Source organism: Rhincodon typus, chromosome 47 (genome assembly GCF_021869965.1).
Source record: "Rhincodon typus isolate 14 chromosome 47, sRhiTyp1.1, whole genome shotgun sequence".
Taxonomy (NCBI): Eukaryota; Metazoa; Chordata; class Chondrichthyes; order Orectolobiformes; family Rhincodontidae; genus Rhincodon; species Rhincodon typus.
The window spans coordinates 6,605,401-6,618,567 of NC_063378.1; the positions used below are offsets into that span (position 1 = coordinate 6,605,401).

A 13,167-nucleotide genomic window follows, 5' to 3' on the forward strand; every position below is an offset into this window, starting at 1 on the left:
GTGCCCTCACTCTGCTTGTGGGATTGTGCTGTGCACCAAATGGCTTTTCCAAGTGACCTCATTTTAATGAGCATAACCCATTGGCTGCAATGCCATGGGACAGCTGCATCTCGACAGCAATGATGCTTTGTTGTGATTCCTCTCTGAAAAACAGTTGAATACATTTTCAAATCCGTTGACAATCGTACAGGATAATCGCAGACACGTGAAATCTCTTGGCTCACACTGGGGAGGCGTCTAAGCGGTCAGAGGGAACATGGAAAGGTCACAGGTGTAAAAACTTCACTCCAGCAGGTCATGGGCAGATTCAGTCTGTCCCAAGCCCCCAACCACACGTCGACAGCGGACTTACCACGAGAGCTTGAAAGTGGAGAATGCTGTTGTGCTTCTGCTGCAGGGTCTGGATCTCACGGTTCTTGGCTTCTATGGAGTTTGCCAAGAGCTGAGCCTGTTCTGAGAGCTCCTGAAGGTAGCCCCTCTTCTCCATCATGCTCAGTTCCAGCTCCGAGGCCTCCCTGTTGCAAACACAAGTGCGCAGTGCAGTGAGACATGGCTGCAGACGACACAAGCAACGCCCGCTCAACGTCTGCCGGAAGGTCGACAGCACTCAGAGTTGTAGAGTCATACAGCACGGAGACCCTTTGGTCCAACCAACCCACACAGAAGATAATCCCAAACTAAACTAGTCACCTGCCTGCTCCTGGCCTACATCCTTCCAAACCTTTCCTATTCATTTACTTACTTGGACCTGCTTTCAGTCACTCTGCTCCACCTTCTGCTTTCCATGTGGCCCCATCTTACAGTTTACAGGATCCAGTTTACCATCCCCTCCTTGCAGATCTCCACTCAAACTACAGAAGTGATTGCTGGGCCCCTTGCCGAGATATTTGTACCATCAAGAGCCACGGGAGGGAGTGCCAAAAGACTGGAGGTTGGCTAACATGGTGCCATTATTTAAGAAAGGTGGTAAGGAAAAGCCAGGGAACTGTAGACCGGTGAGCCTGACATCAGTGGTGGGTAGGTTGGGTTGTAAAAAGGGGTTTTTAAAGGGCTCAGCGCCAGGAGCCTGGGTTCAGTTCCAGCATCAGGTCACTGTCTGCGTGGAGTTTGTACATTCTCCTGTGTCTGAATGGGTTTCTTCCCACAGTCGAAAAACATGCAGGATAGGTGGCTTGGCCATTCTAAATTGCCCATAATATCCAGGGTTGTGCAAGGCTAGGTGGGTTAACCATGGGAAATGCAAGGTTACAGAGATAGAATGGGGGCGGTGGGTCTGGGTGGGATGCTCTTCGGAGGATTGGTGTGGACTGGATGGGCCAAATGGCCTGCTTCCACACTAAGAATTCTATGATTCTATAATTTGTTGGAGGGGATTCGGTGGGATAGGACTTATGTGTAGTTGGAATGCTAAGGACTGATTAGGGATGGTCAACATAATTTAGCTTGGGGGAAATTGTGTATCATAATTTGACTGAGTTTTTTGAAGAAGTAACAAAGAGGATTGATGTGGGTAGAATGTTGTACATTGCCTACATGGCTTCAGTAAGGCATTCAACAAGGTTCCGTATGGTAGACTAGTTAGCAAGGTTAGATCACAGGAAATACTGGGAGAAATAGCCACTTGGATACAAAATTGGTTCAAAGGTAGGAGACTGAGGTTGGTAGCAGAACGTTGCTTTTCAAACTGGAAGCCTGCAACCAGCGGTGTGTCTCAAGGATCGGTGCTGCGTCCACTGCTTTATGTAATTTATACAAATGATTTGTATATGAACATAGCAGGTATGGTTACTAAGCTTGCAGGTGACACCACATTGGTGGTGTAGTGGACAGCAAAGATGATTACCTCAGAGTACGACGAGATCTCGATCAGATCGGCCGATGGGCTGAGGAGTGGCAGACAGAGTTTAATTTAGATAAGTGAGAGGTCCTGCATTTTGGAAAGGCAAGTTAGGGCAGGACTTAGACACTTAAGTCCTGAGGAGTATTGCTGAACAAAAAAGACCTTGGAGTGCAAGTTCATAGTTCCTTGAAAGTGGAGCTGCGGGTAGACAGGATAGTGAAGGCAGCAATTAGAAAACTTGCCTTTATTGGTCGGTACATTGAATATAGGAGTTGGGAGGTAATGTTATGGCTAATATAGGACATTGGTTAGGCCACTTTTGGAATACTGCATTCAATTCTGGTCTCCCTGCTACACAGATGTTGCAAAACTTGAAAGGGTTCAGAAAAGATGTGCAAGGATTTTGCCAGGGTTGGAGGGTTTGAGCCATAGGGACAGGCTGAATAGGCTGGGGCTATTTTCCCTGGAGTGTCAGAAGCTGAGGGGTGACCTTATAAAAGAGGTTTATAAAATCATGAGGGACATGGATAAGATGAATAGTCAAGGAAATTCTCCCCAGGGTAGGGGAATCCAAAATGGCTTCCCGTAGAGGGGAAAGATTTAAAAGGGATCTAAGGGGCAACTTTTTTACGCAGAGAGTGGTGCATGTATGGAAGAGCTGTCAGTTGAAGTGGTGGAGGCTGGTACAGTTACAATATTTAAAAAAGGCATCTGGATGGCTATATGAATAGGAAGGGTTTACGGGGATATGGATTAAATACTGGCAAATGGGACTAGGTTAATTTAGGATATCTGATTAGCATGGACAAGTTGGACCATAAGGTCTGTTTCTGTGCTGTGCACCTCTATGATTGGTGGTGGTTTATCCCAAAGGTCAGCTGATGCAAGGGAAGAGGTTGAGAAGGACAGTCCTTCATGCTAACCTCAGCCAATGCGGGAACCGAACCCTCACTGTTGGCATCACGCTGCATCGCAAATCAGCCATATGGCCACCTGAGCTAACCCAACTTCAAGGTGCTTTCTACACGCTGTCAAAGAGGGGACAGAGATTCTGACCTGACGGCAGACAGGAGATCAGCATCGTGCCCATACTGTTCCTCCTGCAGACGATTAAACTCTTGACTCAGCAACGTCAACCTGCCACTCATCTCCTTGTCCCGCCTGAGGGCCCCGATCTTCTCCACCACCCGCACCTCACAGTCTCGCCATCCCTCCTGCCGAGGGACCAAAAAACAAACTCATGTTAACATCTTCCACATTTTATTTTGTTTTGAAATGGGGTCAAGCAGGGCAGCTCGACGTCGCCACAAACCATTCCAACCCCACATCCACAAGCATTTACTCCTGCCACCACCAATACTCAACTGCAGCAGCGTGCACTATCTGCAGAGACACACTGCAGAAATTCACCAAGCATCCTTATACAGCATCTTCCAAACGCACAAACATTTCCATCTAGAAGGACAAGTACAGCAGATTCACAGAATGGATCTTGCAGAGAGTGATGTTCCCAACTCCTCTAGGCAACCTTGGAAAGGGATGAAGTCCGTCACTGCAAGGATGTCCGTTTTCAGCGATTACTGTCTGGTCAAATGTCTCACTGATGATCGCAGCAAGCAGGAATCCACTGACACTCCAAGGACTGCAGCAGTTCAAGAAGGCAGCTCACTAATACCTTCTCCAGGACAATTACGGATGGGCAAGAAATGCTGGTCCAGCCAGTGATGCCCACATCCCAGGAACTAATACAAGAAACACAATCATAGAGACAAGCAGCAGTGACGAAAACCAGTGCATCAAAGGGGTGGTTAGAAATCGCTAGCACAGCAATGTTTTGCTAAAGGGAAGACGTTTTGAAGTAATCGAAAACTGTTTCATTCTATTCACTTGTGGAAATGCAGGCATCACTGGCTGCGCCATTTATTGCCCATCACTAATTGCCTCTTCAGAAGGTGGTGGTGGGCGCCCTCCTCGAACCACTGCAGTCCCCCTGCTTTAGGTTGACACATAATGCCCTTAGGGAGAGAATTCCAGAATTTTAACCCAGTGACAGTGAAGGAACAGTGATATATTTCCAAGTCAGGACAATGAGTCACTTGGAGGGGAAGTTGCAGGTGTTGTTGTTTCCACATATCTGCTGTCCTGGTCCTTCTAGGTGGAAGTGATCATGGGTTCGGAAGGAGCTGTTTGAGGATCTTTGGTGAATTTCTGCAGTACCTCTTGTACATAGTAGCAGCAGTGTGTACGGAGTGTTGGTGTTGGGCATGCTTGTGGATGCAATGTCAACTAAGTGGGTTGCTTTGTCCCCGATTGCATCAAGCTTACCAAGTGTTGTTGGGGCTACACATCTAGGCAAGTGGGGAGTATTCCATCACAAGCTTCACTTTTGCCTTGTAAATGGTCAATAGCCTTTAGAGAGTCAAGGCATACATCACAAAATTTCATCTGCAGCTTGCATCTTTGATGCATGCTGAATGTTCTCAAATGGGGTGTTGATTCCAACAGAACGTGGATGCGAATTAAACTTTCAGTTAGGAAGGAATTCTCAATGGGGAATGTGGGACCCATTCTCACAGGGTGGGGGGTGGGTGACATGGGACTTGCTCCCACAGAGACTGTCGATCTATTAACCGGGAGAAGCATAAACACACATTGAAGAAAAAGGAAATGTTGGTGGAGGTGCAAGGGGAGATTAACAAAAGGTTGGGAGGAGATTATTGTGGACCAACCATACAGGAAAGGAGTAAGGAACAAGATGACTATTTTCGCACTGTAGATTATAAACATGAACTTGTGGTGATCAGTGTGACGGTATTGGAGAGTTTCAGGCTGGCGCTCCCTGTGCTTGGAATATGTTCAGTCTGGTGACCAATCATTCACACGTGCACTCAAAAACTAAACACTCTCACACTGTACAAACCTCAAGCAAAGACTTGACGGAGCGCAGAACCGCAGGAGTCTCCGAAACATCCTGTAAGTGGGAACGACTGTAGGAGAACCTGCAAAAGAAGGATACCAGTGCCAGAGACACCAAAGATATAACATTAACATACAAACGGTCACATTACAGCCAAAGCTCCCAGTCTACACACACACTCCTCAAAGTCCCAAACTAGAGGGAACACTGTTAGAGTCAGATGCAGGGTACAGCTACCTTGACTCTTAAACTGAAAGTAAAGCTCCCTTATTACAGTCCCCATCAAACACTCCCAGGACAAGGACGGCACAGAGTTAGATACACAGTAAAGCTCCCACTACTCTCAAACTAAAAGTAATGCTCCTCTCCTCTTTTTTTAAGCTAAAAGTAAAGTTCTCTCTACACATTTAAACTGCAAGTAAACGGAAAGTAAACTTTCCTCTATGTTTTCCCCACAAACACTCCCACGACAGGTATAGCACAGGCTGAGCTAGAGTAAAACTATCCCTACTCTTTTAAACTAAAGCTCCCTTACTTTTTTTTTTTTTTTTAAAAACACTGTGTAAAGCTTCCTATACATTGTCCCCATCAAACACTCCATGAGAGGTGCAATACAGAGATAGATGCCGGGTAAAATTTCCTCTACTATTTTAAGCTGAGAGAAACATTTATCTATTCTTTTAAATTGAAAGCAAAGCTTCCACTTTTCCTTTCAGTGAAAGTAACACTCCTTTTACACTTCACAAACTCTCTCAGGACTGGGGCAGCATGGCGTTAGGTACAGAGTAAAGCTCTCTTTGATCTTGTAAACTAGAAGTAAACTGAAAGTAAATCTCCCTTTCCTCTTTTATACTAAAATGTAAACAGAAACTAAAAACCCCTTCAACACTGTCTTCATAAAAAAAAATACTCCAAGGCCAGGGACAACATAGGGTCAGATACAGAGTTAGCATCCCTAGACTCTTAAATAGGTAGCAAAACTTCCAATACTGTTAAACTGGAAGTCAAGTTTCCATTACACTGTTCCCAAACATTCAGAGGACAGGAGTGCATGGTATTAAAAACTTAGTATAAAATTACCTATGCTTTTTCACTGAAAATAAAGGTCCCTCTAATCTTTTAAACTGAAAATAATGTTGCCTCCACACTGTGCCCATCAACACTTCCAGGACATGGAGTGCATGCAGTCTGAGAGTAAAGCTCCCTCTACTTTTTTTTTTCAAAACTGGAAGTAAAGATCTGTCAACTATTCACATCAAACACTCTGACGACAGAGGCAGGGGTGAAATACAGAGTAAAGCACCCTCTACTGCTTTTTTTAAAAACTGGAAGCAAAGATTCCTCTACACTGTGATAACAAGGTGTAGAGCTGGATGAACACAGCAGGCCAAGCAGCATCAGAGGAGCAGAAAGGCTGACGTTTCGGGCCTAGACCCTTCATCAGAAAAGGGGGAGGGGAAGGGGGTTCTGAAATAAATAGGAAGAGTGGGGGAGGCGGATAGAAGATGGATAGAGGAGAAGATAGGTGGAGAGGAAACAGATAGGTCAAAGAGGCGGGGATGGAGCCAGTAAACGTGAGTGTAGATGGGGAGGTAGTGAGGAGATAGGTCAGTCCAGGGAGGACGGACAGGTCAAGGGGGCGGGATGAGGTTAGTAGGTAGGGAATGGGGGTGCACTTGAAGTGGGAGGAGGGGATAGGTGGGAGGAAGAACAGGTTAGGGAGGCGGGGACGAGCTGGGCTGGTTTTGGGATGCGGTAGGGGGAGGGGAGATTTTGAAGCTTGTGAAATCCACATGGATACCATTGGGCTGCAGGGTTCCCAAGCGGAATAGGAGTTGCTGTTCCTGCAACCTTCGGCTGGCATCGTTGTGGCACTGCAGGAGGCCCAGGATGGACATGTCATCTGAGGAATGGGAAGGGGAGTTGAAATGGTTTGCGACTGGGAGGTGCAGTTGTTTATTGCGAAACGAGCATAGGTGTTCTGCAAAGCGGTCCCCAAGCTCCGCTTGGTTTCCCCGATGTAGAGGAGGCCACAACGGGTACAGCGGATGCAGTATACCACATTAGCAAATGTGCAGGTGAACATCTGCTTGATGTGGAAATTCTTCTTGGGGCATCAAACACTTGCAGGACAGGGACAGCACAGGGTTAGATAAAAGGAAAGCTTCCTACACACAGGACAAGTTCTGACAAACAAAGATTACCTGAGAACTTCCATGTCCTTTCCGACATCCACTTTCGATTGGAGTTCCACCAGCTCCTCTTGATTCTCAGCTGCCAGAGTCTGCACTGCTGCCAAGATGTGGTTTGGTGGATGTGATGCATTAACACCCTGCACAAAAACACAGAGGCTAAAAATAAAAAAATCACAAAAAAAAAGACATAATCTCTCCTCCAGTCCCTACGCCCCCTCCCCATCTGTCACCTCCACCAGCCCCTACACACCAGTGAGAGTCAGTGTGCATGTGGGACCCCATACCCCAGCGAAAGTTGGCCCTCACCTCTATCTGGTTCAGCCACTGATGATAACTGTCACTCCTCAGGTCATAGCCCCTGTCACTGCGAGCAAAGGAGAAAATTTTTTTAATAAACACAGAGTACAAAACACCTTTTCCAGTCCCAACACCCCTCCTCATCTGTCACGATCTCCAACCCGGACACCCCTTCCCGCCTGTCACCTCCTCAAGCTGCTAAATTACTCTTTTCCCCTGTTACCTCTTCTACTCCCTAACCGCTGAAATCTCAATGTTACACAAGTTCTTGCCTCTCACCCATCTCCCAGCCGATTCCCATTGCTCCATCAGTGGTGACTGCCCCTTCACTTGCCTGGATTCTCAGTTCAAGATCTGCCAGGCACCAGGCAGAGAAGTCCTACAGATGCAGGAATCACGAGAGCTACTTACCCACCGCCTCCGATAGGACTCTCCTGTTCATCATATAACGACTTGAGGAGCTGGAATCTTGTGAAACATGTTCCCCGAACATCTTGCTGAGGGAAAACCAATTTGAATGAGGGTGAGTGAGCAAGAAAGACAGACTGACTACGGGGGTGGGGGGTGGTGGTGGTGGTGGTGGTGGTGGAGAGCGAGAGAGAGAGCGCGAGACTGAGGCAGAAAAAGTGAGATCAGACATTTTTCAAACAGGTTCAAAAATCCAGAACATGTAGATTTTTACAAAGCCAGTCACTGCAACAATGAAGGGGTCCATTCTGTCCGTCAAGTCAATGCCAGCCCTCTACAGTGAGATCCGGTCATTCCCACAGTGTGCAGTGAGAGCACAGAGAAGTTGTTTTGCAAGCTTATTCATCTCAATTCCCTTGTGAAATCCTTCATGCCACTGCTTTCAACCTCCTCATTGTCAATGCATTCCGGGTCATTGCCTCTCACCGCATTAAAAATATTTCCGCTCTAACCTTGCCCCTGCTACTCCCAACCAGAACCTTTAATCCGTGTTGTGCTCCTACTGTCAGCCAATGGGAACAGCTTTTCATTGGCTTCGACAAGGGAGACAGTTACCAACTTAATCACCACAATCAGATGTCCCCCTCAATTTCTTGTGTTCCAAGGAGAACAACGTCAGCCTCTGCAAGAGAACTTCTTGATTCTCCAAGCTAAACAGCAATGGCCACATATCTGCCCATACTGCTCCTCAAGGTGCAGCTGCAGGCTACTGGGATATAAGCTCACCCTGAAAACAAAAATGCTGGAGATCTCAGCTGTCAGGCAGCATCCTTGGAGGTTCATCATTTATGCAGGACTGTCTATCACCCCTCTCCAGTTCTAGTCTCATATCAATAAGTGGAAAACAGCCTCTCTATATCTACCCAATCAATAGCCCTTGCCTACCTTTACGACTTGAATCAGGCCACACCTCAGCCTTCTTCCAGGTTGTCAAAGACATTCCAGTCCAGTCCAGACTAAACAAAAACGACCATCTGGGGTGGGACTGTTATTGGTAGCAATGGGGCTGCACCCAGCATATTCACCCTCTCGGGTCCAGCCATTGGTGACAATAGGTTAAAAGGAGGGAGGACTCAATTCCCCGTCCTCTCCTAGGCATAGGTACGGAGGTACAATGGTCCACTTTCTCCCAAACCAGGTGTCTCATTCATTCCACCCCAACAAGGCAGATGTGATTATAGCACCACCCCCATGGACACAACCGCAGGGACAGGTTCCTCGGTGCCCATCCTCCTACTGACACTCACCAGCACCTCGGGCTCCAAACCATTGCCATGCCTCAACTTGCCGTCCACAGTACTGCCCGCTCCTACATCTTGCTCAGCTTTACTGAAATAGGGATGGGGGACAAAGTAAGACAAGCTGTGAATTTTTCCAAAAGGAGACTCAAAATCAGGCAAAAGTTGGTAATTTCTCCAGCAGTGCAGCGCTCCCTCAGCACTCACCCTCCGACAGCGCGGCACTCCCTCAATATACTTCCTTACCTGCTGATCTGTCTGAAGACGTGTAGTCGATCGTGCAGCTTCTTGCTCTGTTCCTGCAGTGTTTTCCTCCTGTTTACTGCACGCTGAAGAAATGTTTTTAACAAAATATTCCGCTGTTTCAGATCCTGCAGCCTCTCGCAAGTCTCCATCAGTGTTTGCTCTGCATAGCAACAAGTCAGGCTGAAAAATGTGACCAAGGGAGAAACCACGCTCACTGATAATTACCCCACACTGACACAGGCTATTCAGCTCCTCTGCTGGTATTTCTGCTCCACACCAGTCTTATCGCCAACCCCCTTTTCATCCCACACCTTTTATTTTTTTCACTCGCATCTGTTTATCCAGCCTTGCCCCCTTCAATACACCAAAACAATTCAGCTTGAACACAATTTGGCAGCGAGTCCCACATTCTCCCACCCCACACTCCCTCCGGGATCGAGTCCTACATTCACCCTCCCACTCTCTGGGAGAAGACATTTCTCCTGAATTCCCAATTAGGGACTGTCTTCTATGGATGGCCCCTCATTCTGGCCTCCATGCCCACACCCCCCAAAAAAAGAAAACTGAAATCGTCTCTAAATCTCCCAAATTGTAATCTCTGTCACATTTTTAAATGAGCTCGACCAGGTCACTCCTCTCTTTTATGAAGAAAAGACCCAGGTCTGTACCACCTTGCTGACATTTATCTACACCACTGGGGTCTAGTCCACAAAGTTTCTTGCACTTTCTCCACACCCTCCCTGCCCCTTTCAGGCAGGTCCTTCTGTCCATAGAGGCACAGAATATTAGACCAGGAGTAGGCCATTCAGTCCTTCAAGCCTGCCCTCCCTTTCAGCATGATCATTGATAGGAATATGGGACAGGGAGATTTGCTAGAGTTACTCAGGAGGCTTTAAACCAGGGATGGAGGGATGGGGGTGAGGCGCGGGCGGCGGGTGTGAACTCAGATATACTGAGGAGAGAGAGAAGTCTGAGGCTGGTACTGTTGACGGAAAGAGCAAGTCAAACAGTCAAGGCAGACAAAAGCAAGGCAAAGAATGAGGTAATACTGTTAAATTAAACTGCACTTATTTCAATGTAAGATGCCTGACAGGTAAGGCAGATGAACTCAGGGCATGGGACTGGGATATCATAGCAATTACAGAGAAGTGGCTTAGGGATGGACAGGATTAATAGCTTAGCGTTCCAGGGTATAGATGCAAGGACTGGTTAGGGACCGACACGCAGTAGCAGCAGTGTGTACTATCTACAAGGTGCACTGCAGAAATTCACCAAAGAGCACCTTCCAAACCCATGACCACTTCCATCCGGAAGGACAAGGGCAACAGATACATGGGAACACCATCACCTCCAAGTTCCTCTCCAAGTCACTCACCATCCTGACTTGGAAATATATTGCCATTCCTTCACTGTCACTGGGTCAAAAACCTGGAATTCCCTTCCTAATAGCATGGCGAGTCAACCCACAGTAGGAGGATTGCAGCGGTTCAAAAAAGCAGCTCACCGCCACCTTCTCAAGGGCAACTAGGGATGGGCAAAAAATGCTGGCCAGCCAGCAACGCCTACATCCCACAATGAATTTTTAAAAAAAAGATAGTCAATACAGCTTCGTGTGTGAGAAATTCTGTCTCACTAACTTGATTTGAGTTTTTGCAGAAGTGACAAAGAAGACTGATAAAGGCATAATGGCTGATGTCATCTATATATAGACTTCAGCAAGGTGTTCATGGTAGGCTCGTTAGTAAGTTTCAATCACATGGAATACAGAGAGAGCTAGTCATTTCAATATAAAATTGGCTCGAAGATCGGAGACAGGGGATGGTGGTGGAGGGATGCTTTTCAGACTGGTGGTCTGTGACCAGTGGTGTGTCCACTGGTGCTGGGTCCACTGCTTTTCATCACTTATAAACATGATTTGGATGTGAATATAGGAGGTATGGTAAGTAAGTTTGTAGATGACACTAAAATTGGTGGTAAAGTGGACAGTGAAGGAGGTTACCTCAGAGTACAACAGGACTTCGATCAGATGGGCCAAGGAGTGGCAGACAGAATTTAATTTAGATAAATATGAAGTGCTGCATTTTGGTAAGGTCTCATACACTTAATAGTAAGGTCCTGGGGAGTGCTGCTGAATAAACAGACCTTGGATTGCAAGCTCATAGAAAGTGGATTAGCAGGTAGACAGGATAGTGTTTGGTATGCTTGCCTGTATTGGTCACTGCATTGAGTATAAGAGTTGGTCTCCCTGCTACACAAAAGATGTTGTGAAACTTGAAAGGGTTCAGAAAAGATTTACAAGAATGTTGCCAGGATTGGAGGGTTTGAACTATAGGAAGAGGCTGAATAGCCTGGGGCTATTTTCTCTGGAGTGTTGGGGGTTGAGGGGTGACCTTAGAGATTTATAAAATCATGAGGGGCATAGATAGGGGTTTTCCAAAGGATAGGGAGATCCAAAACTAGGAGGCTATAGATTTAAGGTGAGAGGGGAAAGATTTAAAAAGGATTTAAAAAGGGCAACATTTTCATGCAGAGGTTGGTGCATGTATGGAATGAGCTGCCAAAAGGAGGTGGCGGATGCTGGCACAACATTTAAGAGACATCACGATGGGTACATGAATAGCAAGGGTTTAGAGCATTATGTGCCAAATGCTGGCAAATCCGACGAGATCAGTTTAGTCTATCTGGTCGACGTGAATGAGTTGGACTGAAAAAGCATCTGTTCCTATGCTGTACACCTCTATGAGTCTGTTCACCAAAGGGGTTGAGGTAGAGGGGCCCAGGCTGCAATGACAGGCTGATCATACTCATTGCCTTTACCCCCACCAATCTTACAACCTGATGGGGTCTGACAGCTCACCATCAATCTCTTGCTGCTCATGATCTGAGCTTTCGTCCAATTGTTGGAGATCAGTCCTCAGAGACACCAGCTGTTCCAGCAACTTCCTCCTCTTCTTCTGCTCCTTGTCAGACAACGGAGCCTGAGAGTGGCACAAAAACACACTGTTTAAGACTCAACCACCCTCCCAACAGGCCATACTGACAGCGTGATGCAAACTGCGTCCATTCTGCACACTCTGACCACAATGTGAGACTGACAGCAGATTCATTCTCTCATGATAGTGACAGCGTAGCGAGAGCTTTACTCTGTATGTAACCCCATGCTGTCCCTGCCTGGGAATCTCACAGTGAATTTATTTTTTTTTAAACCAGATGATAGAAAGTCATCCTGATAAACCTCTTCATGTTCACATCACTTACCTCAGAGCCTTTTACCCACCGGTTCCTAAGCAAACAGTCAAGGAAAGTCTCAGTGTCGCTGCAAGGAAATAACGAATCATATGGCGCCTCACTCCATGCCCCTGCCTACCTCTGCAAACTCCTCCGGTCCCACAGCGCTCACTACCTCTGCGGCCTCCTCTGGCCCCCACAGCACTCGCTATCTCTGCGGCCTCCTCCAGCCCCCACAACGCTCACTACCTCTGCAACCTCCTCTGGCCCCCAAATCCCTCCCTTTTGGAGATATCGGCACACCTCCGATTCCAGCCTCTCCAGGATCCCCCAATTCCCATCGTTCCTCCATTGGCAGCGTCCCTTCGGCTGCCAGTGTCCCAAACTTTAGTAATCCATCCCTTCACTATTTCACCTCTATCTCATCATCTAAAAGGCACTTCTGAGTGACTGGTTTTCCTGAGGTTTACAATCTCCCCAGTGTGACCATTATAACCCAGGGCACTGTCTCCCAGCATAAATTACTGCCAACAGCATAAAGGATACCATTCCAGGTTCCCCTTGATCTCTCTCACTACCCTGAAAGAGAGAAACAAATGAAGTGAACCATGTGACCACTGAAGGTTTAACTCTATAACTAAACATGTCTGATAGTAGGCATCAGTCACCCTGTAATTCAGCCAAATTAATCCGCCGCGCTGCCGGAGGGTCAGTGCTGAGGGAGCGCCGCGCTGCCGG

General features: G+C 47.1%; 1 protein-coding gene across 7 annotated transcripts in view; it reads right to left on the reverse strand.

Annotated features, from left to right (window-relative positions):
* haus5 (HAUS augmin-like complex, subunit 5) overlaps positions 1 to 13,167 on the reverse strand; it is a 26,439-nt gene that overhangs the window by 5,193 nt on the left and 8,079 nt on the right. For all 7 annotated transcript variants that reach the window (XM_048620665.1, XM_048620662.1, XM_048620659.1 and 4 more), the window contains 11 exons: positions 12,976 to 13,008; positions 12,460 to 12,484; positions 12,059 to 12,179; positions 9,202 to 9,361; positions 8,965 to 9,046; positions 7,661 to 7,746; positions 7,259 to 7,316; positions 6,962 to 7,089; positions 4,761 to 4,839; positions 2,897 to 3,054; positions 353 to 515 (listed from right to left, as the gene is read on the reverse strand). In XM_048620665.1, the coding sequence (XP_048476622.1) occupies positions 353 to 515; positions 2,897 to 3,054; positions 4,761 to 4,839; positions 6,962 to 7,089; positions 7,259 to 7,316; positions 7,661 to 7,746; positions 8,965 to 9,046; positions 9,202 to 9,361; positions 12,059 to 12,179; positions 12,460 to 12,484; positions 12,976 to 13,008 (1,093 nt within the window). The remainder of the gene's footprint in view (positions 1 to 352; positions 516 to 2,896; positions 3,055 to 4,760; positions 4,840 to 6,961; positions 7,090 to 7,258; positions 7,317 to 7,660; positions 7,747 to 8,964; positions 9,047 to 9,201; positions 9,362 to 12,058; positions 12,180 to 12,459; positions 12,485 to 12,975; positions 13,009 to 13,167) is intronic.